We start from the raw sequence: 26,866 nt of genomic DNA, 5'->3' as shown, positions 1-26,866 counted from the left end.
CAACAGTAGTCTATGGCTATAATTATTTTAGAAGAAAACTTTTTTGCCTAACTAGATGTCCGAACTTTTATTTGATCACAGAGATTGGATAACACATGGCTAGGGTATAGTAACAGAGACAAATTTATCATGTCTTGCGCTCCAGAATTCTGGCTCCACAAAGTCACAAAAAGGGTCTTTTGTGACTTTTTTGGGGTCACTTGTACACTGGATGAATTTCTTTAGCATTTTTACACCACTCATTCCAGTTTTGAAAAGTGTGTGGCATTGTTGGCATTGTTAGCTGTTATTTCATTTTATTCCAGATTTTTTTTTTTATTGTGACATCCAATGGGGTGGTGGCATAAAAAACTGGAGTAGTCTTTTTTTAGTCAAAAGTGTTCAATTCAAAGTTGCACCAATGTGCAGCATTTCATAAATTTGGGGAAAAGTACTCTAACACAGATTCCTGCAAAACTGACTTCAATTGTTCCCCTCATGATAAATTCCCCCCATTGTGTTGTATCTTCCTTTGTATTCCTTCTCTTGTGTTTTTGTTTTTCTATGTACAAAATACTAGAGTGCAAACAAAAACAATATTGGACAGAGAAGAAACATGCCATGTACCATTTAGCAGCCACAGGGACGTAGGATAGTGTATCAAGTGTGCAGAAGTGGATATGTAGGGATTGTGCACCAGGTGATGTTTCTCTGTTATGTTCTAATAATTATACTTATGATGAAATATGTATAATTTTATTAAAAAAATGAAAACAGTATATCTGGCTTTAGGAGCAAATTGTACCTGAGAGCAAGCAGGTTCAGCTTTGGTGGGTCTAGTAATATGAAACAATAATTGCAATACATATATGTATATAGATAAGGCAATACCAGTATTTAATTGCGTTAAGACACTATACAGGTGTAGATTGCATATGGTACTATTGTACTTATGTCACTCTTCTGTTCATTTGAGAGCTATGTCAATAATTACATTTGGTATTTTGGCACCCTGTAAAATCCCATATCCATGCATTACAAAAGGTCTCCATGTAGTCCTAGTCTTGATCAGTTTGTCCCAAAGACTACAGTTTTTGTCAGTTTTGCTTTTCATAACCCATTACTCTACTGGTGAATATTTAAATCCTTTGATTTTGCAAAGTACATTGCATTTGGGCATCAGAGTTGGCCATGGGCTTTTCACCTGTATTTCCAGGTATTCCTGATTCCTCCCAAACATATAAATAAGTGTCGTCCTATGAAATTGGCCCTAGTGTGTCTACATAGTTGAAAAGTTAGACTGGAGGAGCCATAGGGAACACACATTCTCTGTGCAGACCAAGCTAGTATTATTCACATAAAGGTTAAGAAATCTTAGGTCTTTCTCACAGAAGATTAGTATTTGCTTGAGAAGTCCAGATGACAAAACAGACATGTTTAGTTTAGTGGTATAATCTTAAACAAGAGTTTATTGAGATACAAGCACGCATGACATAACAGACAAAATCTAGTGTTCCACACACCAGACACACAAGAAGGGATATATGGTAGATATACATGACATACATTGGTTAGAAATCATGATGACTAATATTAGTACAATGCAGTTAGTGGTGATGGATGGATTGCTCTTTTTTGGCAGATGGATGGATTGCTCGCTATTGGCGCTTCATAACTAGGTCTTATGGAAATACAACTAAATGTCACTAACTGCATTGACCTAAGATCTTCATCATTTTTTAGTGCTGAAACATTAATGGTTGATGTTCCACACATCAAACGGATTGAAAACTGTGGTTAACAGATACTGACTAATATATGGGGTGGTCAAGACAATAAGCATTTGTGCCTACTTCAGGGTCTGGACAGGGAATAAAGCTCAAAAATCATTTACCCCTAGATTTCTTTATGTCTTTGGAAGTAATCTTGTTGTGAACAGCACTGCATGTAAACGTTGATCCTCTATTCCAGTCAGATTTCTCAATTGTGAGTGTACTATACATTAAGTAGGTATCTTCATCGTCTTGCAGGATAGGCTCAGTATTTTTGTAGTATTCTTCATCCTGTACTATACCATTCTTCAGCCACTGGGTGTACATCTCTTTAGGCTTGAACCCTTTGATGCAGCAGGTTATATCGACAAAGTCATGGGTAAGAAGTTCTTCTGCATGCGGTGAGAAGACATAAACTGATGGTTCCGTGGCTTCGACTAAGGAGGAACAGAGATAAAAGATATTATATGGCACATTTTAGAAATGTTATGATCTAAAGCCATCCATGCACATAAAGTAAGCACTGGCCAGAATGCTGCTGATATGCTGTTTCTAAAAAATGTTTGAATGATCCAACTATCAAAATGGCAGATCTAGGAGGAACTCTAAAAAATAAAAACCCACAGTGGCACAGGATCTAAAAATTAGTTTAATTTTATTAAGCAATCCCTCTTGATGGTAGTATTATGCTATTTATGCAGAAGTTAAAGATACAGGAAATTCAGGGAACTGGATGACATGAAAGAGGAAGTGAAATGGACAATTTGTCCAGGGCCAGCCTCATATTGCCTTATGTGGTCATTTTGTTGGCACCCTGCCTTATATAATGTACAATACTGTTGTGCCCAAATAGCAGTGCTATGAATTTATGAAGAGCTACTACTGGCATACACTGTAAAAATAATATACTGCAGTGTACCTACATAACATTGCCACTTGCCATCCAAAGTCTAAGGAATTATTAGATTATCATCCGATAACAGTACCATTAATAAAGCAATATAATAAGAGTAATTCATCATAATATTAATGGTAGTTATGAATGATAATATTAAGATTTGCAGTGGCTCCATGCCTTCAGTGTCAGGTGATCTGTGATGTTCCTTTCATCGGGGAAGAGGGGGAGCCTCATGCTCCACGTGCAGCCACACAGATTGCACAGACCTAAGGACAGCTGGTTAAAGCAGATGCTAAAAGTCTTAAGGGCCCTTTATATGGGCCGAGAATATGCCAGATAATCGCTAACAAGCATTCATAGGAATGCTCATTAGCGATTTTTTGGCAGTGTAAAGGTGCCGCTGATTACCCGATGAACAAGCAAAAGGGTTGTTCATCTTGTAATGGATCATTTGTGCAGGCACAAAAATCATCATTTTCCGGCAGCAGGTCGCACTGTGTAAACGTGCTCTGCTGCCGGCAAACAATAAGTCTGTTTGGGGACGAGCAATGACATTAGCAATCACTCCTCTCCATCCTGTGGAGATCGCTGCATGTAAATATAGGGGTCTCTTCCGCTGACCAGCAGGTGATTGTCGAGAAGAAACTGTTCCTTCCCGACAAACACCTGCTGTTCCATCTAAAGGGACCTTTATTGCTAGCCTAGAGTTACACAAACAAATACAATTACCTTCTGTATATTTGATGGTCTTTTCTATTGGAGAAGGAAGGTCACTGTTTTGGACAATGCAGGTGAACAGTTTTCCACTTGACCAATCAGATAAAGTTAGTTTCAGTGTTTTCTTGACAGAATACCGGCCAGAATAATCTCTTTCAGGTTCTGAAGTAAATTCTTGAGGTTTTTTGCCGTCCTCTCTGCTCCATTTGATTGTTAATGAATCTGGAGATTCTACTTGAGACACCTGACAGATAAGTTTTGGTTGCTTGGTGATTAAGATGTCTTTAGGGGAAGGAGGAAGGACAACGACCTTTGGAACAATACTTCCTGGAACTGTAAGTCAAATTTAAGAAGATATAATGGAGGGCTTAATTATTAATAATTATTGATTATATTGCAGCACAATATATCATTGTGTGAGCACCACATATGTTAAGCGTTTGACATTTGTCAAACAACTTTCTAGATGTGATTCACATCATCATCATTTTTATCATCATCATCATTGCAGTGTCATTGGTCATGATTAAGAAAGCTATTCTTACCTGGACACTTCTGTATAGTGTCTGCATTTCTGGTCTCACTTGCAGGATGATTCACTTTACATGTGTAGGAATCTCCAGCATTCCAGTCATCTTTTGGAACACTGACTTTGCTATGAATACCAAAGGTGCCATCATTCTCTTTGTAAGGGGTGCTGTTTGATGGGACAATAGATGTTGGCTCTCCGTTCAACAGCCATTGGATGTTTATATCTTTAGGAGTGTATCCACTTATGAGACATACCAGATCTACAGAACCATTTTCACCACAGGAAGCCTGCATGACTTCTACTTTAGGTGAACTTGTCTTAATGGAACATGCTAAAGAAATAAGACAAACATATACAGTATTATGAGCCATCTATATTTTTTAGTATGTCTTAGTATAAAGATAGAGTTTTCTTTTTAGGGTAGCCCAAAATAAAGAAATCTTTGACATTCTGGATTTCAGTTTGGCAGATCCTATGTTTTCCTGAGACATAAGAGGCAGAGGTGTATTGCAGTACCTTATCTTCCTCTCCATATGAAGTAAACATGGAGCCAATATAAGTATGTCTGCTTAAAGTTGAGTCAGATGTAATAGATGTTGGATGAAATGCATGGCTGGCTTAAAGTGGTCGCTTAGGATTAAAAAGCTTCTATTCTCCAAAAATTGTGCCATACCTGTCCACAAGTTATGCCTAGTAGTGTAATCCCATTCACTTCAGTGGAGCCAAGAAAAACCATGGTCAAGGATTGCTCTGTTTTTGGAAGAAGTGGTTCTATAAACCTTTACAACCCCTTTAAGTGTATAGTAGCTACTGTATGCTAACTCCAAGAGCTACTCTCACCAATAAAATATTTAACCTAGTTTAGTTTTAATTAGGGATGAGTGAATCGAGTTCTGATGAAACATCCAAAATCGATTTGCATAAAACTTCGTTCTAATACTGTACGGAGCAGGAGCTCCGTACAGTATTAGAATGTATTGGCTCAGATGAGCCGAAGTTATTGCTTCGCGAAGTCTCGCGAGACTTCGTGCAATAACTCAATCAATTAATTTGTACTGTAAAAAAACATTTCCCGAACTATGGTTTGGTTCCAAGTGGTACATTGGAACCGAACCCGAGTTCGGGAAATGTTTTTTTTACAGTACAAATTAAATTATAAAGTTATTGCGTGAAGCCTCGCGAGACTTCACAAAGCAATAACTTCGGCTCATCGGAGCCAATACATTCTAATACTGTATGGAGCTGTTCCTCCGTACAGTATTAGAACAAAGTTTTATGCGAAGCGACTTAGGATGTTTCATCCGAAGTCGATTCGCTCATCCCAAGTTTTAATGTAGAACCCCTTTAACTTACAGGAATTGTCCAAGATTATAAATTATGACTGGTTTCTTCTAAAAACATATCCACGGGGTATGTCTTTTATTGCAGCTCATCTTTACTGAAGTAAATTGGAGCTGCAATATCACATACAACCTCTGAACAGGTAGAACACTGTTTTGGAAGAAAACAGCAATGTTTTTCCTATCCTGGCGACCTATTTAATCATTAGAAAAGTGGTGATCTCACCTTCGATCTCTTTGGTGATCTTAACACCTGTTGGTTTGTGGTGAACATTACACTCATATTTCTTATCGCTTGTCCAGTCAGATGTTGGGATAGTCAGTAGATTGGCTGAGAGGTATGTGCCCTTATTTCCAAGGACACCTGGGAAGTTCCTAATTCCACTTGTAATAGAACCTGAATTCCACTGTACATCTACAGGAGTGGGCAAGTAACCAGTAGACAAACACCCAATGGTGACGGTATCAGTGGACAAAGAATTGCAGCAGGGCACCAGAGGGAAGACTGAAGGAGCGCTTTGTGTAGCTGTAAATGAAATATAAACACGTAACTTTTGTGGCAATAAGTACACAGAAAGTAAATGATTAGGATGTACATGACTTTTATCATATAACTTTTACGATTGTAGTAAATTGAAGTGATGCAAATTTATTTTTAGCAAAGTAAATACTTATTGAAAATTGGTGTTATAAACCATCAAAATCACCTGGATTCTTCTATCAAGTAGAATAGTTTTTACACAAAATAATACAGCATTTATTGGAAATTTTTTTGAGCTCCAACGTAAAATCTGTAACAGTGTCCTTATTACCAGGCATCATTAAAAGTATTAGTCTCCTCATATGGGGCTAATAGAACTTTTCGCCCCCCCTTAGGCTCCAAGGACTAGGTGCTACTGAAGTCTCTGCTCTCCCTATAGTTATGCCCCTGCTTTTGAGAGTTATAGTTAAGTTTATTTATAACAACCAACACCTTTGTTCAGTCTCTATAAAAATTCATATTGCTAGTGTGAAAAATATAATGAAGATTATGGGCTTGGCGTATTAGAAAACATCTTTTTATATTGATTTATATGTCAGTTTGAATTAAGAAATAGGGCATATAGTAGCTTTATGTAAAATTTCCTTAGTATGAGATAAGCCCAATCATTGTGGTATATGCAGGGGTGATGTGAGCAGAAGGCAGATACAAGATGGCTACCACTAGTGAGGGGAGGCGGAGAGAGGCGAGTGCTCTCCAGTATATTTGCTGTATTTTGTGTTAGGTTCTGGGTTTTTTCTAAGCATTTAATATTGATAACCTGTCCTCAGGATACGTTATCAGTATGTGATCAGTGCTACACCCGCCAAGCCGCTGTGAATGCTGTGGCCTCCTCACAGCTCCGCAAGCACAGCACCATCCATTGGTTAGTAGCTGTGCTTGATATCGTAGCTCAGCCCTATTCACTTGAATGGGACTAAGCTGTGTCTAGGCCGTGTGACTGATGAACATGACGTTACTGGCCTAGGACAAGCCTGCAGAGCTCCTCAAAGCACTGCAGCCTTTTCAAACAGCTGATCATCAAAAGGGTGCTGGGAGTCAGATCTCCACTAATCAGATGTTGCTGACCTATCCTGAGAATAATCATCAATATAAAACACTCGGACAAACTCTTTAACCTTATATGTAAGGTGGAGTCTTTAAAGATGGCGACCGTTCAGAAGCTAAGCAGGCACCATAGCAGCCAGGTGTCTGCCGTTTAACACAGCAGACACCCGGAGGCAAAGTCCATGATCGGTGATAACAAAGATCACAGATGGCAATTGCGACCACAGCATCTGAGAAGTCTTTTCCTGCGAATGCTGCCCTCCCAGGGCCCTAATAGCTTCCCTGTACCAAGATCAAGCGAGACATTCAGTTGCTATGGCTCCCTCAGACCTTCTGAAGTATGCCTGCCACAGCAATGTTCCTTTCAGGACTCCATAGAAACATAGTGAATCTCCATAGACTGCAATGGTAATTCATTGCAGTCTATGGGAGAAGCGATCAGACAATCACATGTTCAAATTCCTTAGGAGGACTTAAAACTAATGTAAAAGTTAAATTTAAAAAAAAAGTATATAATAATTTTAATCACCCTTTTTCCCACATATTAAAAACAAACAATAAAAAATAAAGATTATTGGCATCACTGCATCCTAAAATGGCCCAAATATTAAAATACGATATAAATGTATTTACTGTAACGTAAAAAAAAACGAAATGGCTGATTAACCGTTTTTTCATCGCTTCACCTCCCCAAATGGAATAAAAGTAATCAAAAAGTCATATGCACCCCGAAATGTGTATGATAAATTTAGGGCAACACAATGGACATGTTAAAGACAGAGCATGTCTTTATTAAAGGGGTTCTCCAGGCTACAGATATTCATGACCTATTGTCATGTGCAAAGTGGCCAGAGATTTGCAGCGGTGTAGCTTCCCTCAGCACAGCACATTGATTATAACTTCTATAAACTAGCTTTAATTATAGCACCAATCTATGCCATCTCCTCGCATGGCCTGCCAGAAGATGTGCCAAATTTATTATAAGGCCCACGGCTCATAATAAATGTGGCACATGTTACTCTAGCACATGTCTTATTAAGACTGACCTAAGAAATGCCATTCTTAATTTCTCTCTATAATGTTTTTATTCATGTTGTTTTTTTTGCTTTTTTTTATTTAGCCAGTGGCATTTTTTGTTTTAAATGCAGCATACTTTAGGTATGGCGTTTTTTTTAAAGAAACTTCTCTGAAGGATATGAAAAACGGCATAAAATACACAAAGTTCAAATATAACTAATTAAACAAAAAAAACAATTGAAACATTGAGTTTTTTTTGTAACCAAAACATGAACACTGAAGACAGCATGTGTGAAAAAGGTCTTAAGGTTTTCACAGGCTGTAACCATATAATGGGTCCCTTGACATTGAGTTAATCACAGGGTCTTGTTCCTGGGACCCCCAAATATATGCTGCTATCACAGGGGGGCAGTTTGCAGCTAACCTTCAAATGCAATTCATTTACACTTGATTTTTGCCATCTCTGTACTTTGGCTAATAGAGGGTCCTAAGTCGTAAACTCATTTATGGGTCAGGGTTAGCTGTTAACTTTACCTTTTGTTTTAAACTTACAAAAACTTTTTATTGGTGGGGGTCTGGATGCTGAGCACCCATCAGACGCTAGAGTGAAGAGAGAGAAACATTCACCCAGGGCAGTGATGGCTAACCTCCGGCATTCCAGCTGTGGTTAAACTACGACTCCCAGCATGCTCCATTCATTATTATGGAGTTCTGGAGTTCTGAGAAAAGCCATGCAAGTGTACATGTTGGGAGTCGTAGTTTTACCACAGCTGGAGTGCCGGAGGTTAGCCATCACATACATAGAGCATGCCCTCTCCTCGTTGCAGGAGATAGGCTCAATAGAAAGTCTATGAGCCCGTCTCAATTCCTTCTTCTGCAGTGACAAGACATAATTCCATATGAACAATCTGAGGTTTTACAAAACTGTGTTCACACACTACAGAATAAAATCACTGCCACAAGCTGCTGCCAAAGTGTCTAGTGGTGGCTTGTGTCCCTCCCCTGCTGAACATTCACATACGGCCATCAAAATAATAGTAGCACTTTAAAATGAAACTATACATTTTCCCTAATGCTCATTGTCTGGGGTTGCATTGCGTGTAGTCTTGCAATAACAGAATATTTTCAACACTACCTCTCTCCAAATTTATCTCGATATCCTTTTGCCTTGAAAAGCTGGATCCATTCCCCAATACCTGTGTCTATAGCAATGGGAATTTACTATTGTTGTATCATATAAAACCTCACATGTTTTTTTTCTTATGCATATTTTTGCTGCTACCAAAATGCAGCACCACCATGCCATGTGGCAGCACCCAAAGGTGGACCTTTCCTCATTTCTATTTCTCTGCCGCTGCACTACATTATCTACACCTGCTAATTTATGCAGCTTTGCAAAGCTAGCCATTTTGTCCAGTGCATCTGTCTGGGCTTACAGTAGATGAAATGCATTAACTCATCCCTGCTCTTTGATATAGCCTTGCAAAGCTAGACTTTTCCCCACAGCATCTCTGCCTAGGCCTGCAATATGTGGAATGTGCCCCAGCTATTTTATGTAGCTAGACCAGGCATCAGCAACCTTCGGCACTCCAGCTGCTGTAAAACTACAACTCCTAGCATGCAAACATGCTTGACTGTTCTTATAACTCCTATAAAAGTGAATGGAGCATTCTGGGAGTTGTAGTTTCAGAACACCTGAACCCTGAGCTATACATTTCCCTATAACATTGCTCAAGGTGTGCGGAGCTTGAAATGTACTCGTGTTTTTTCAGACAACCTTGCAAAGCTTTGGATATTGCTATTGTCCCTACTATCCAATTATCCAATTATCATAGGCAACAGTATAAAAATGTATATATGTTCTTACATGTATCTTACAAAGCTGACCATGTTCCCCATTTCCTCTCTCCAGGCTTGCAGAGCTTGATTTGTTCCCCTGCTTTTCCATGTACAGTAGCGTTTAAGTTATTTCCCCATTGTATTTTGTTTTATGTATACTGAATGGATTTTATGCTAGCTCTTTTTGTAGCCTTAGCTAACCTAAAGCTAAACCATTTCTCCATACATTTGTCTAGGTTTGTAATACATACAATTTGCATTCCTCCCTGCTATTCCAGGTAGCCTTACATAGCTGGATATTTCACCGCTACATTGCTCTATGCTTACAGAGTTAAAAATGAACCCTAGCTAGCTTTGCAATGCTGGCCATTTTCCCTGTTAGGCCTGGGCTACATTGCAAATTTTTGTAGCGCGGCTGATTGCCGCAGTCCACAAGATTGCATGCAACTGAATGCATTCATTTGGACTACAACTGTAGTTAATTAGTCAAAATAACTCAGTCGCTCTACAAATAGTCGCAGTGTAGCCCAGGCCTTACCTCTCTACAGGCTTGCAGTGATGAAATACACCCCGTCAAAACCTAGACATTCCCCCACTATATTCTCCTCGGTTAGCAGAACTTGAAATTACGCCCAGCTATTCAATGGAGCCTTGTGTAGCCTGGAAGTTTTCACAGTACCCCTGGTTATTGCTAATATTGCATGAAATGTACCCCCGGTAATTCAAGTAGCCTTCAAATGCCAGCTCTCTAGGCTTGCAGTGCTTGAAATGTAATACTGATCCTTAAAGAGGACCTTTCACTAGTTTAAAAACATGAGCTGTGCGCTATGATTGGCCAGCGCTGCAGCAAGGGACAACCCTAATACAAAAACTCCGCCCAGTACAACAGAGGGAGCTGCAGACACCGGAGCCTATACCGGGCGAACGGAGCGGCGCCCAGACATACTAGTAAGTGCAGGGGGACCCCTGGGCGCCGCTCTGCCCACTGATATAGTTAGTTTTTAGTTTTTAAACTAGTGAAAGGTCCTCTTTAAGGTAGTCTTTTAGAGCTAGTCATTTTGCCCACTACCTCTCTCCAAACCCGCAGTGCATAAAATGTACATTGCAGTGATAAAATACACCCCTGGTAAACTTGAACATTTTCCCACTATGTTCTCCTGGGTTAGCAGAACTTGAAATTCCACCCAGCTATTCAATTTAGCTTTGTAAAGCCTGGACATTTTCACAGTACTCCTGGTCATTGCTAACATTGCATGAAATATTCCCCACTTATTTCATGTAGCCTTAAAAAGCCAGCTCTGTAGGTTTCCAGTGGTTGAAATTTACCACTGATCTTTAAGGTTGCCTTGTAGAGCTGGGCCCACTACCTTTCTCCAAACCCACATTGTATAAAATGTATACCTACTCTTTCATACATGATTTAGTGCTAGCTCTACTTTCTAGCTCTGCTCTGTTAGCTCTTGACATAAGTACTACCGCTTTTAGAAGAATGAATGAAAATAGCGCTGTATCTCAAGCCTTTACATCTTATGTAGAGATACTCAGGGATACAGTACATATACCTACATATCCACACTAGCTAGGCTAGGTAGAGGTCCATGCTTACTGTCTGGGTTTAAATATTTATTTTTAACTCTGCTTTGCTAGCTCTGCTAGCTCTTGACATAGGTACTACCACTTTTGGAAGCTTTGCCATCCTATGTAGAGATACCTAGTGATACAGTATATATACATACATATCCAGACTGGCAAGGTTGGGTGGAGGTGCATGAGAAAAGGGTCCATGCTTGCTTGCTGGCTTGAAGGATTTAGTGCTAGCTCTGCTTTCTAGCTCTGATCTGCCAGCTCTTAACATAGGTACTACCATATTTGGAAGAATGAATGAAAACACCGCTGTATCTCAAGCATTGCCATCTTATGTAGAGATACTCAGGGATGCAGTACATATACTTACATATCCAGACTAGCAATGATGGGTGGAGGTACATGAGAAAATGATCCATGCTTGCTGGATTTAAGGATTTAGTTCTAGCTCTGCTCTGCTAGCTCTTGAGATACGTACTACCAGTTTTGGAAAACAGTGCTGTATCTCAAGCTTTGCCATCCTATGTAGAGATACTCGGGGATAAAGTACATATACCTACATACACAGACTAGCTAGGCTAGGTGGAGGTGCATGGAAAGAGGTCCATGCTTGCTGGCTGGGTTGAAGTATTTAATTTTGCCTCAGCTTTCCTAGCTTTGCTCTGCTAGCTCTTGACATAGGTACTACCACTTTTGGAAGAATGCATTAAAACAGTGCTGTATCTCATGCTTTGCCATCCTATGTAGAGGTATGCAGGGATACAGTACATATTAGGCATACATATCCAGACTAGCTAGGCTAGGTGGGGTGCATGGAAAGAGGTCCATGCTTGCTGGCTGGGCTGAAGTATTTAATTTTACCTCAGATTTCCTAGCTTTGCTCTGCTAGCTCTTGACATAGGTACTACCACTTTTGGAAGAATGCATTAAAACAGTGCTGTATCTCATGCTTTGCCATCCTATGTAGAGGTATGCAGGGATACAGTACATATTAGGCATACATATCCAGACTAGCTAGGCTAGGTGGGGTGCATGGAAAGAGGTCCATGCTTGCTGGCTGGGCTGAAGTATTTAATTTTACCTCTGCTTTCCTAGCTCTGCTCTGCTAGCTCTTGACATAGTTACTACCACTTTTGGAAGAATGCATAAAAACAATGCTGTATCTAAAGCCTTGCCATCCTGTGCAGAGATACCCTGGAATACAGTACATATACATGCAGTACATATCCAGACTAGCAAGGTGGGGTGGAGGTACATGAGAAAAGTGTCCATTCTTGATTGCTGGGTTGAAGGATTTAGTGCTAGCTCTGCTTTCTATCTCTGCTAGCTCTTGACATAGGTACTATCACTTTTGGAAGAATGCATAAAAACAATGCTGTATCTCAAGCATTGCCATCCTATGTAGAGATACCAAGGAATACAGTACATATACATACAGTACATATCCAGAATAGCAAGGATGGGAGGAGGTGCATGAACAGAGGTCCATGCTTGCTGGGTTGAAGTATTTAATGCTAGCTCTGCTTTCTAGCTTTGCTCTGCTACCTCTTGACATAGGTACTACCACTTTTGGAAGAATGCATGAAAACAGTGCTGTATCTCACGCTTTGCCTCCCTATGTAGAGATACTCAGAGATACAGTACATATACATACAGTACATATCCAGACTAGCAAGGTTGGGTGGAGGTGCAATAGAAAAGGGTCTATGCTTGCTTGCTGGGTTGAAGGATTTAGTGCTAGCTCTGCTCAGCTAGCTCTTACATAAGAGGAATAATGCTATGTGATACAAGGCAATATTTCCAGCTTTGTAATGAATGCTGCAGGTCTACGCTTGCAAGTCTATTAGGAAGTACAGGAATGTATGTAGCTCCTGAAAGCCTGGATACAGAGATGAAAGGATGGACAAGGTATATTTTAGCAACTCAAGTATATATATATAAGTACCACTATTTATGTGGTAGTACTAGGCAGAGGCATGCTTAGCTTTATCAGTGAAAGAGCAGGTGTAAAGTACATTTACCATGAGATGAAAGGTACTAGAAGAAATGCTCAGCTTTGTAAGGCTATATAGAAGAGCAAGTATAAATCAAGTTATTAAAGCCGGGAGAGAAGTTTGGGGAAATAACCGGCTCTGCTAGCAGAGTAGAGCTAGAAAGTAGAGCTAGCACTAAATCCTTCATACCAGTATACGTTGGACCCTTTTATCACGTACCTCCACCCATCCTTGCTAGTCTGGATATGTATGTATATGTACTGCATCCCTGAGTATCTGTACATAAGATGGCAAAGCTTGAGATACAGCACTGCTTTTATGCATTCTTCCAAAAGTGGTAGTACCTATGTCAAGAGCTAGCAAAGCAGAGCTTGTGCTAGACTTGCAAAGCTTTGCTTCTATGCTGTAATGCAGGGATCCCCAACCTGCAGCCCTCCAGCTGTTAAAAAACGACAAATTCCCAATGCCCTGATAGGTGTAGTCTGTCTGGGCATGATGGAAGTTGTAGTTTTGCAAAAACTGGAAGGCAATAGGTTGGGCATCCCTGCTTTAATGTAACAATAAAAAGCTTGATACCCTATCCTGAATATCACCCAGACTTACGAGAATCACTATTTATTCCAGGATCTCAAAGTAGCCTTTGAAAAGTAGAAACACCATTCTATGCTATCCTTTTATATTATCTCTTACCTCACAGCAGCCATTTGGTGTTCATATGACCCCCTTCTGCTAAAAGCCATGCAATTTCTTCTTAGGTAGTGTACTTCATTATTACACATTCAACAGTAAAACAATCTCAGTAATGGCCCTGATACAACTCTCCTTTTGTACAACCACATTGTCTAGACATATTTCCCAAAGTATACTAAGTACTGTAGTCACATTCTATACAAGTCATCAAAAAGTAAACCATAAATCAATGTAAAACTTAAGAGGAAGCAGAACAGTATCTGACCCTTGGAAATTACATTCTTTAATATGGCATTGCTGCATATACATTCATTCATACATACACATTTTAGGGCAACCAGAATTTCGGGATACTTACCTCAATTCATAATTTAGTTTATTTCTAACTGCACTGTTGTCCTTTAGTGGCATCTGGGTAAAAAAAAAAAAAGTAATGGTAGAACAAAGATTTCAGATATAATTGATCCACAGTAATCCAACCTCTAGGAATAATCATGCCTTTTCAAGTATAAAAATGCATAGGCTTGGAGACAATCTAGAATTAAATATGGAGGACTCAAAGAAGACTAAAAAGCTGAATAAACCAAACATATATCATACCTTATACAGAAATATTTATGGATGTTATGTAGTTTAGCTAAAGTTCCCACTTGTTACAGAATTTTCTGTAATTGGATGTGCAATGGGGCTTGCAGAAGTCCACATGCATGCTGTAGACACAACCCTAGTCACACAGTCTGCAAAAATGTCTGCAAGAAATTTGCCTTATGTAATCACATTTGCCTGATCTAATTGCACCGAAGAAGACCATTATATTTAAAATAAAATGCCACCTTCCTCCCACATATTCCCATTAGTAAATCTTGTGTCTTCTTCCCTGTCACATAGTCATGTTATTTGCTAGCACCCACTGTAAGTGAAGTAGGCAGAAAGATATTTTATAACTATTCTATCGTGGATGGCTTTGTGACAAGGAGTGTCACTCTGCTACATGTAAACATTATCATTATACACATCAAATATGTAAGAAAATGTCTACTTCAGTTTCCTATTACATATCTAGTCCTATGATGAAATCTTACCTCTACAGACAACTCACTGACAGCTGACTTGGTGCTTTGAATTTGCCAAGTCAAAGAAACTAAAGATATATTGAGGCCAGTAATGTAATATCCTGTTTAGTTTTGTGAGAAACGCAACTCATTTCTTGTAAGCAGCTCATTAGCCTACGTAGGCTGACTCAGGCTGGTCTAAAAATTTAGTAGCTATGTTTGACCATGGTTTTAAGGTCTGTGACTGGTGAAGTATATGAAACTGATAAAAATAGTCTAACACTTAGCACTTTCACAATTTCAATACTAAAACACACACACAAAAATATAAAATAAATGAAAGATTAAAATCTCCAATTATAAAAAAAGTAATTGTAAAAAGTTGTAAATAAAATCATAATATTATGAAGGATTTAGCTTTCCTGTAATGTTTTCCTTCAATTTGGTGACTCTATTCCTGTACTGTAGGCAATTGCATATAAATAAACCCCTTATAGGTGTTGTCTTAATCCCTTCAAAGGCCACCTTCTGGTCACTGATGACCAATGTGTTTGTAAGATGCTTATATGGCACTTACTAATATCATCCTTGTTGAAATTCTGGGAGGTTAGTGCAGGTGCAGTGTGTGTGTGTGTGAATAGAAAAGGCATCACATAGAGGTCTGGTCACATGATCCTCCATCAGTGGCCATCTTATGGACAGGAGCTCTGTGGGGATAGTACAAATGTCTTTGTAAACAAGGGAGCATACCTAAAAAGATATAGAAAATGTAGCAAATATTCAACAAAGGCTATATTAGTAAGTGCCATATAATCATCTTACACTTTGGTCAACAGTAACCAGAAGGTGGCCAACCCCTTTAAGGTTACATTCACATTTGACCATGAAAAAAGCATCCATGAAAAACTGACAGTGTGTCAGTTTTTCATGGATGCTTTTTTCATGGTCAAATGTGAATGTAACCTTAAAGGGGTTGGCCACCTTCTTCATCATTGTTCATAGCCATTTTCAAGCCATATTTGCATCCATTTTTCTAGACATCAGTCTGTTATTGGCTGTTGTAATGACCATCAAATCAGATGAATTCAATTGGCTTTTTTTTAAATCCCACACCCTGCAGTGCCTTCCATATACATAATGTCCCCTATAGTGCCCCTAGTATGATTAATGCTCCCAGTAGGGCTCCTTAATATTATTAATGCTTCCCTTAGTGGCCCCCAGTATCAATAATGCCTCCATTAGTGGCATCTAGCATTAATAATGCCTTATTAGCGGCCCTTAGAATTAATATTGCCTCCATCATCACGCTGGAAGCGCAGGTCCTTTCATGCTACAACAGTGAGGAGTCTGTACCCGTGTGTTCAAGTGGATGAGGTCAGTATTTTTTTAATTTAATCCATTAAAGGCCAATTGTACCCTTTTTACACCAGTTAGATGGGTGCACTCCTGTTTAAATGTCTGTTAAAAACGGTTCCATTGATTTTAAAGGGATCTGTCTGGCTGTGAAAACAGCCAAAATATTGGCTATTATATAATGTTTTTTTATGGCTGCTATTTGCTGGTCTTTATGAAAATGGACGTTTGAATTGCCCCATTGACTTGTATTTATTATAAATATGGTCATGTGTCAGCCATTATTTAAGCGCCCATCACACGGCCATTTTTCCCATTCACGTAAATGTAGCCTAAAATGGTTCTCTGGACTAAGGCTGAAGAAACCTATGGTTTCTTCAGCCCTGTGGAGGAAAGACAGTGTAGTTAATAATTACCTGTTCCTTGCTTTTGTAACAAGTGGGTTAGGGGAAGGGATACATGGACCAACATATTTATTATTATTATTATTATTATTTATTATTAAAGCGCCATTCATTCCATAGCGCTGTACAAATGAGAAGAGGTACACATACATAATACAGACAATTGCACTAATCATAAACAAGACTAGTTACAAACTGGTACAGAAGGAGAGAGGGCCCTGCCCGTGAGGGCTTACAATCTACATGGTATGGGAGAAGGACACAGTAGGTGTGGGTGAAGTTGGTCGTGGCGGTATAGAGGCAGCAGGGTCACTGGTTGTAGGCTTGTCTGAAGAGGTGGGTTTTCAGGTTTCTTTTGAAGGATTCCACTGTAGGTGAGAGTCTGATATGTTGGGGTAGCGAGTTCCAGAGTATGGGGGATGCACGGGAGAAATCTTGGAGTCGATTGTGTGAAGAGGCGATAAGAGGAGAGGAGAGAAGGAGGTCTTGTGAGGATCAGAGAGTGCGTGTGGGGGTGTATCGGGAAAGTAGCTCAGAGATGTAGGGAGGGGACAGGTTATGGATGGCCTTGTATGTATTTGTTAGTACTTTGAAGTGAATTCGCTGGGCAATGGGGAGCCAGTGAAGGGATTGGCAGAGGGGAGAGGCAGAGGAGTAATAGGGTGAGAGGTGGATTAGTCGGGCAGCAGAGTTGAGGATAGATTGGAGGGGTGCGAGAGTTCTAGATGGAAGACCACAGAGGAGAGTGTTGCAGTAGTCTAGGCGGGAGATGATGAGGGCATGTACAAGCATTTTCGCAGATTCAAAGTTAAGGAAAGCACGGATGCGGGAGATGTTTTTGAGTTGGAGGTGGCAGGTGGTGGAAAGGGTTTGGATGTGCGGTCTGAAGGAGAGGGCCGAATCCAAGGTCACTCCAAGGTAGCGGACTTGGTTGACCAGGAAGAATGTGCAGCTAATGATCTTGATAGATAGGTCTGTTGGGGGGGTTGAGCAAGATGGGGGAAAGATGATGAATTCTGTTTTATCCATGTTAAGTTTTAGAAAGCGAAAGGCGAAGAAGGATGATATGGAAGATAGACATTGTGGGATTCTTGATAGTAAGGGGGTGATGTCTGGACCAGAGAGGTAGATTTGTGTGTCGTCAGCGTAGGAGTGATACTGAAAGCCATGGGACTCTATGAGCTGTCCCAGGCCAAAAGTGTAGATAGAGAAGAGCAGGGGTCCTAGGACAGAGCCTTGCGGGACACCAACAGGGAAGGAATTAGACGAGGAGATGGTGCGGGATTGGGAGACGCTAAACGTCCGGTCTTTGAGGTATGATGTGATCCAGGAGAGGGCCAGGTCAGTGATGCCAAGAGATAAGAGAGTTTGCAACAGAAGGGAGTGGTCAACAGTGTCGAAGGCAGAGGACAGGTCAAGGAGAAGGAGGACAGAGTATTGTTTCTTGGTTTTGGCTGTCAGTAGGTCATTGGTGACTTTAATGAGGGCAGTCTCAGTCGAGTGGTACTTATTTACGTACTTATGTCAATTTTCAGGTCTGAGTAATGTGGAAATACACTGCCTGATTTTTGGGAAGATTATTGAGAACGACTGTTTCTGTGAACGCTTGTTCTTGACAATCTGCACATCTAAATGTGCCGCAGATCACCCAATGAACAAGCAAAGTGCTCAGTCAGCAAATGATAATGTAGTTCGTGCAGGCACATCAATCATCGTTTCTGGGCAGCAGATTGTGTGGTCTAAACAGCGATCTGCAGTCCAGAAACCATGATTCTGCATGGGGATGAGGGCCTTGTCCTCATACTGTGAAGGAGATTGCTGCATGTAAATGCACCGGTCACCATTACTGAACAAGCAGCTGACTGTCGGAAAGAAAGCATTCGGCTGTATCATTGTGCGGTGTAAACCCACCTTAAAAGGGTTCTCCAGGAACTTAGAAAATTTAAATACTTAAATAATACTTTATTCTAAATATATTCCCAAATACCTTTCATTAGTTTCAATGGCTCATTTTGTTTAGGGAGCAATCATTAGCAAAAACAAAATGGCAGCTGTCCTAATCACACAGCAGGACAAGGTACTTCACAACATTGAGATAGAGGAGGCTGAGACAGCTCTTTCCCACTTGTCAGGGATTATGATCAATACTTGTCTTGAGCGAGCATGCTCGGCCGAACTGGTGTTCGACTCAAGCATCGCGATGCTCGGCCGAATACCGTGTGTGCTTGAATCAGTGTATTTAAATCTAATTTAGCCTCTATTTCTGAAAAGTTTTTGCCGGGATTTGAACTCACAACCTTCTACATTAGAGGCAAGGACCTTAACCTCTCAGCTATAAAGCTGTAGGATAAACTGTGTCAGAAAAACCTCATAGTAGTTTGTCATGTACTAAGAATTCCTATACAACAGAAGTATTATTTTATATTTCACTGCAGCTTAACATGTAGCTGTATAGCATGGTGGTTAAGGTTTTTGGCTCTAATGTACAAGGTTGTGAGTTCAAATCCCAGCAGAAACTTTCCAGAAATAGAGGCTACATTTAATTTAAACATACAGTATATACAGGTCCTTTTCAAAAAATTTGCATATTGTGATAAAGTTCATTATTTTCTGTAATGTACTGATAAACATTAGACTTTCATATATTTTAGATTCATTACACACAACTGAAGTAGTTCAAGCCTTTTCTTTTTTTAATATTGATGATTTTGGCATACAGCTCATGAAAACCCAAAATTCCTATCTCAAAATATTAGCATATCATGAAAAGGTTCTCTAAACGAGCTATTAACCTAATCATCTGAATCAACTAATTAACTCTAAACACCTGCAAAAGATTCCTGAGGCTTTTAAAAACTCCCAGCCTGGTTCATTACTCAAAACCGCAATCATGGGTAAGACTGCCGACCTGACTGCTGTCCAGAAGGCCATCATTGACACCCTCAAGCAAGAGGGTAAGACACAGAAAGAAATTTCTGAACAAATAGGCTGTTCCCAGAGTGCTGTATCAAGGCACCTCAGTGGGAAGCCTGTGGGAAGGAAAAAGTGTGGCAGAAAACGCTGCACAACGAGAAGAGGTGACCGGACCCTGAGGAAGATTGTGGAGAAGGACCGATTCCAGACCTTGGGGGACCTGCGGAAGCAGTGGACTGAGTCTGGAGTAGAAACATCCAGAGCCACCGTGTACAGGCGTGTGCAGGAAATGGGCTACAGGTGCCGCATTCCCCAGGTCAAGCCACTTTTGAACCAGAAACAGCGTCAGAAGCGCCTGACCTGGGCTACAGAGAAGCAGCACTGGACTGTTGCTCAGTGGTCCAAAGTACTTTTTTCGGATGAAAGCAAATTTTGCATGTCATTCGGAAATCAAGGTGCCAGAGTCTGGAGGAAGACTGGGGAGAGGGAAATGCCAAAATGCCTGAAGTCCAGTGTCAAGTACCCACAGTCAGTGATGGTCTGCTGCTGGTGTTGGTCCACTGTGTTTTATCAAGGGCAGGGTCAATGCAGCTAGCTATCAGGAGATTTTGGAGCACTTCATGCTTCCATCTGCTGAAAAGCTTTATGGAGATGAAGATTTCATTTTTCAGCACGACCTGGCACCTGCTCACAGTGCCAAAACCACTGATAAATGGTTTACTGACCATGGTATTACTGTGCTCAATTGGCCTGCCAACTCTCCTGACCTGAACCCCATAGAGAATCTGTAGGATATTGGGAAGAGAAAGTTGAGAGACGCAAGACCCAACACTCTGGATGAGCTTAAGGCCGCTATCGAAGCATCCTGGGCCTCCATAACACCTCAGCAGTGCCACAGGCTGATTGCCTCCATGCCACGCCGCATTGAAGCAGTCATTTCTGCAAAAGGATTCCCGACCAAGTATTGAGTTCATAACTGAACTTAATTATTTGAAGGTTGACTTTTTTTGTATTAAAAACACTTTTCTTTTATTGGTCGGATGAAATATGCTAATTTTTTGAGATAGGAATTTTGGGTTTTCATGAGCTGTATGCCAAAATCATCAATATTAAAACAAGAAAAGGCTTGAACTACTTCAGTTGTGTGTAATGAATCTAAAATATATGAAAGTCTAATGTTTATCAGTACATTACAGAAAATAATGAACTTTATCACAATATGCTAATTTTTTGAAAAGGACCTGTATATATAAGTTGTTAACCATAATACACTGCTCAAAAAAATAAAGGGAACACAAAAATAACATCCTAGATCTGAATTAATTAAATATTCTTCTGAAATACTTTGTTCTTTACATAGTTGAAAGTGCTGACAACAAAATCACACAAAAATTTAAAAATGGAAATCAAATTTTCAACCCATGGAGGTCTGGATTTGGAGTCACCCTCAAAATTAAAGTGAAAAAAACACACTACAGGCTGATCCAACTTTGATGTAATGTCCTTAAAACAAGTCAAAATGAGGCTCAGTAGTGTGTGTGGCCTCCGCTTGCCTGTATGACCTCCCTACAACGCCTGTGAATGCACCTGATGAGGTGGCGGACGGTCTCCTGAGGGATCTCCTCCCAGACCTGGACTAAAGCATCTGCCAACTCCTGGACAGTCTGTGGTGCAACGTGACGTTGGTGGATAGAGCGAGACATGATGTCCCAGATGTGCTCAATTGGATTCAGGTCTGGGGAACAGGCGGGCCAGTCCATAGCATCAATGCCTTCATCTTGCAGGAACTGCTGACACAATCCAGCCACATGAGGTCTAGCATTGTCTTGAATTAGGAGGAACCCAGGGCCAACAGCACCAGCATATGGTCTCACAAGGGGTCTGAGGATCTCATCTCGGTACCTAATGGCAGTCAGGCTACCTCTGGCGAGCATATGGAGGGCTGTGCGTCCCTCCAAAGAAATGCCACCCCACACCATTACTGACCCAATGCCAAACCGGTCATGCTGGAGGATGTTGCAGGCAGCAGAACGTTCTCCACGGCGTCTCCAGACTCTGTCACGTCTGTCACATGTGCTCAGTGTGAACCTGCTTTCATCTGTGATGAGCACAGGGCGCCAGTGGCGAATTTGCCAATCTTGGTGTTCTCTGGCAAATGCCAAACGTCCTGCACGGTGTTGGGCTGTAAGCACAACCCCCACCTGTGGACGTCGGGCCCTCATGGAGTCTGTTTCTGACCGTTTGAGCAGACACATGCACATTTGTGGCCTGCTGGAGGTCATTTTGCAGGGCTCTGGCAGTGCTCCTCCTGTTCCTCCTTGCACAAAGGCGGAGGTAGCGGTCCTGCTGCTGAGTTCTTGCCCTCCTACGGCCTCCTCCGCGTCTCCCGATGTACTGGCCTGTCTCCTGGTAGCGCCTCCATGCTCTGGACACTACGCTGACAGACACAGCAAACCTTCTTGCCACAGCTCGCATTGATGTGCTATCCTGGATAAGCTGCACTACCTGAGCCACTTGTGTGGGTTGTAGACTCTGTCTCATGCTACCACTAGAGTGAAAGCACCGCCAGCATTCAAAAGTGACCAAAACATCAGCCAGGAAGCATAGGAACTGAGAAGTGGTCTGTGATCACCACCTGCAGAACCACTCCTTTATTGGGGGTGTCTTGCTAATTGCCTATAATTTCCACCTGTTGTCTATCCCATTTGCACAACAGCATGTGAAATTGATTGTCACTCAGTGTTGCTTCCTAAGTGGACAGTTTGATTTCACAGAATTGTGATTGACTTGGAGTTACATTGTGTTGTTTAAGTGTTCCCTTTATTTTTTTGAGCAGTGTATATTAACATATACTATTATATATTTACAAACCGGATTCCAAAAAAGTTGGGACACTAAACAAATTGTGAATAAAAACTGAATGCAATGATGTGGAGATGGCAAATGTCAATATTTTATTTGTAATAGAACGTAGATGACAGATCAAACGTTTAATCCGAGTAAATGTATCATTTTAAAGGAAAAATACGTTGATTCCAATTTTCACGGTGTCAACAAATCCCCAAAAAGTTGGGACAAGTAGCAATAAGAGGCTGGAAAAAGTAAATTTGAGCATAACGAAGAGCTGGAAGACCAATTAACACTAATTAGGTCAATTGGCAATATGATTGGGTATAAAAAGAGCTTCTCAGAGTGGCAGTGTTTCTCAGAAGCCAAGATGGGTAGAGGATCACCAGGCGTTTTCACTGGGCCAGGGATCATTTAAAATGGAGTGTGGCAAAATGGAAGACTGTTCTGTGGTCAGACGAGTCACAATTCGAAGTTCTTTTTGGAAATCTGGGACGCCATGTCATCTGGACCAAAGAGGACAAGGACAACCCAAGTTGTTATCAACGCTCAGTTCAGAAGCCTGCATCTCTGATGGTATGGGGTTGCATGAGTGCGTGTGGCATGGGCAGCTTGCATGTCTGGAAAGGCACCATCAATGCAGAAAAATGCAGAAGCCTGTATTAGACAACAATGGGAGAGCATTCCTATTTCTAAACTTGAGAAACTGGTCTCCTCGGTCCCCAGACGTCTGTTGAGTGTTGTAAGAAGAAGGGGAGATGCCACACAGTGGTGAAAATGGCCTTGTCCCAACTTTTTGGGGATTTGTTGACACCATGAAATTCTGATTCAACATATTATTCCCTTAAAATGGTACATTTTCTCAGTTTAAACTTTTGTTCCATGATTTATGTTCTATTCTGAAAAAAATATTAGAAGTTGGCACCTCCACATCATTGCATTCAGTTTTTATTCACGATTTGTATAGTGTCCCAACCTTTTTGGAATCCAGTTTGTAGAATATATACACTGCCTGTCCAAAATAAAAGTTGCCGCAAAAAAAAAAGGTCACACACTCTAATATTTTGTTTGGACCGCCTTTAGCTTTGATTATGGCATTGTCACGAGGGTATCAAGAGCCACGTCTGACTCCGTTATACCCGGGGTCAGGAAGTCGCAGCGGGTGGCTGCGCGCTCTATATCTAAAGATCACGGTGTTTCTTAGTTATTGTTTTCTGTGTTTGCCTTGCTGTCCTTTTTGTCTCTCTCAGGGATCCGTAGCTTCTCCTCCTCAGCTGTTTCTTGTCTGCCACTCCCTACCTCCTTATATTCTCCCCTCACACTTCTCTAGTTGCCAGTTATAGAGCTTCCTGCCTGGACATCTATACTGACCCACTGGAGTGGTTAATCCTGGTTGTTGTTCCTGTGTGCTACCCTCCGGATCCCTGTTTGGCTTATTGTTGTCTCCTGTTGTCGCCCACCTGGGAATATATGTGGAGTCTGTGTTGTCTGTCCTCCCCTTGGTGTTTTCCCTTAGAGTTAGTGGTGCGGACTAGTGTTCCCATCGCCCTGTTCACTACCTAGGGCTCAGCTCAGGGAAAGCCAGGGCTTTAGGCACGTGATCGGCGTACGGGTGAGGAACCCGTCTAGGGACGTCAGGGCAGCCAGGTGCCAGCCGCCAGGTGAGTCAGGGGTCACCATCTTCCCTCTCACTTGGGCAGGGCCTTCCTCGTTCCCTCCCTCTGTGTCACGTATGTGATAGCCACGCCGACCGTGATAGGCATGCATTCGCTGTGGCATTGTTTCGATAAGCTTCTGCAATTTCACAAGATTTTTTTCCATCCAGTGTTGCATTCATTTTTCACCAAGATCTTGCATTGATGATGGTAGAGTCTGACTGCTGCGCAAAGCCTTCTCCAGCACATCCCAAAGATTCTCACTGGGGTTAAGGTTTGGACTCTGTGGTGGCCAATCCATGTGTGAAAATGATGTCTTCTTCTCCCTGAACCACTCTTTCACAATTTGAGCCCGATGAATCCTGGCATTGTCATCTTGGAATATGCCCGTGCCATCAGGGAAGAAAAAATCCATTGATGGAATAACCTGGTCATTCAGTATGTTCAGGTAGTCAGCTGACCTCATTCTTGGAGCACATACTGTTGCTGAACCTAGACCTGACCAACTGCAGCAACCCCAGATCTTATCACTGCCCCCACAGGCTTGTACAGTAGGCACTAGGCATTATGGGTGCATCACTTAATCTGCCTCTCCTCTTACCCTGATGCGCTAATCACTCTGGAACAGGGTAAATCTTAACTCATTAGACCACATGACCTTCTTCCATTGCTCTAGAGTCCAATCTTTATGCTCCCTAGCAAATTGAAGCCTTTTTTTCTGGTTTGCCTCACTCATTAGTGATTTTCTTATGGCTACACAGCTGTTCAGTCTCAATCCCTTGAGTTCCCTTCGCATTGTGCATGTGGAATTGCTCTTACTTTCACTGTTAAACATAGCCCTGAGTTCTACTGTTGTTTTTCTTCGATTTGATTTCGCCAAATGTTTGAGTGTTTGCCGATCACGATCATTCAGGATTTTTTCCCCGCCACATTTCTTCCTCAAATACGATGGGTCCAAACTATCCTTCCAGTTTTTAGTAATGCGTTGGACAGTTCTTAACCCAATTTTAGTAGTTTCTGCAATCTCCTTTGATGTTTTCTCTGCTTGATGCATGCCAATGATTTGACCCTTCTCAAACAAACTAACATCTTTTCCACGACCACGAGATGTGTCTTTCGACATGGTTGTTTAAGAAATGAGAATCAACTTATTGCACCAGTTGGGATTAAATAACTTGTTGCCAGCTGAAACATAATCGCCCATGCAGTAATTATCCAATAGGAGGCTCATAACTATTTGTATAGTTAAATCCAGGTGCCGACTTTTTTTTGGGACAGGCAGTGTAATATATTACAATATATGTAAATATATTATGGCTAAAAATATCGTAGTAGTTTCCCACATATTATGCATTCATATACACTCACCTAAAGAATTATTAGGAACACCTGTTCTATTACTCATTAATGCAATTATCTGGTCAACCAATCACATGGCAGTTGCTTCAATGCATTTAGGGGTGTGGTCCTGGTCAAGACAATCTCCTGAACTCCAAACTGAATGTCAGAATGGGAATTTTGAGCGTAGCATGGTTGTTGGTGCCAGACGAGCCGGTCTGAGTATTTCACAATCTGCTCAGTTACTGGGATTTTCACGCACAACAATTTCTAGGGTTTACAAAGAATGGTGGGAAAAGGGAAAAACATTCAGTATGAGGCAGTCCTGTGGGCAAAAATGCCTTGTGGATGCTAGAGGTCAGAGGAGAATGGGCCGACTGATTCAAGCTGATAGAAGAGCAACGTTGACTGAAATAACCACTCGTTACAACCGAGGTATGCAGCAAAGCATTTGTGAAGCCACAACACGCACAACCTTGAGGCGGATGGGCTACAACAGCAGAAGACCCCACCGGGTACCACTCATCTCCACTACAAATAGGAAAAAGAGGCTACAATTTGCACAAGCTCATGCAAAATTGGACTGTTGAAGACTGGAAAAATGTTGCCTGGTCTGATGAGTCTCGATTTCTGTTGAGACATTCAAATGGTAGAGTCCGAATTTGGCGTAAACAGAATGAGAACATGTATCCATCCTCTGATGGCTACTTCCAGCAGGATAATGCACCATGTCACAAATCTCGAATCATTTCAAATTGGTTTCTTGAACATGACAATGAGTTCACTGTACTAAAATGACCCCCACAGTCACCAGATCTCAACCCAATAGAGCATCTTTGGGATGTGGTGGAATGGGAGCTTTGTGCCCTGGATGTGCATCCCTCAAATCTCCATCAACTGCAAGATGCTATCCTATCAATATGGGCCAACATTTCTAAAGAATGCTATCAGCACCTTGTGGAATCAATGCCACGTAAAATTAAGGCAGTTCTGAAGGCAAAAGGGGGTCCAACACCGTATTTGTATGGTGTTCCTAATAATACTTTAGGTGAGTGTATATCAGAAGTATGATTCTATCTATCTATCTATAGTGCCTTGCAAAAGTATTCACCCCCTTGACTTTTTTCATATTTTGGTACATTACAGCCTTAAGTTCAATGTTTTGTTAATCAGAATTTTATGTGATTGCTCAGAACATAATAGTGGTGAAGTGAAATGAGAAAAATATATAAATAAAACTATTGTTTAGAAATAGAAAAAAAAATGGCATGTGCGTATGTATTCACCTCCTTTGTTAGGAAGCCCATAAAAAGCTCTGGTGCCACCAATTACCTTCAGAAGTCACATAATTAGT

General features: G+C 41.0%; 1 gene segment (V, D, J or C); it reads right to left on the bottom strand.

Moving 5' to 3' along the window:
* Positions 1–1,420: 1,420 nt before the first annotated feature.
* LOC120989011 overlaps positions 1,421–26,866 on the bottom strand; it is a 326,239-nt gene continuing 300,793 nt past the window's right edge. The window contains 4 exon segments of the C gene segment in view: positions 1,421–2,188; positions 3,379–3,699; positions 3,912–4,229; positions 5,465–5,764. Of these exon segments, the coding sequence occupies positions 1,866–2,188; positions 3,379–3,699; positions 3,912–4,229; positions 5,465–5,764 (1,262 nt within the window).

The sequence above is a fragment of the Bufo bufo genome, chromosome 2 (genome assembly GCF_905171765.1).
Source record: "Bufo bufo chromosome 2, aBufBuf1.1, whole genome shotgun sequence".
NCBI lineage: Eukaryota > Metazoa > Chordata > Amphibia > Anura > Bufonidae > Bufo > Bufo bufo.
The sequence above is the reverse complement of the archived record's forward strand: the minus strand, read 5'-3'. Positions and strand labels throughout refer to the sequence as shown.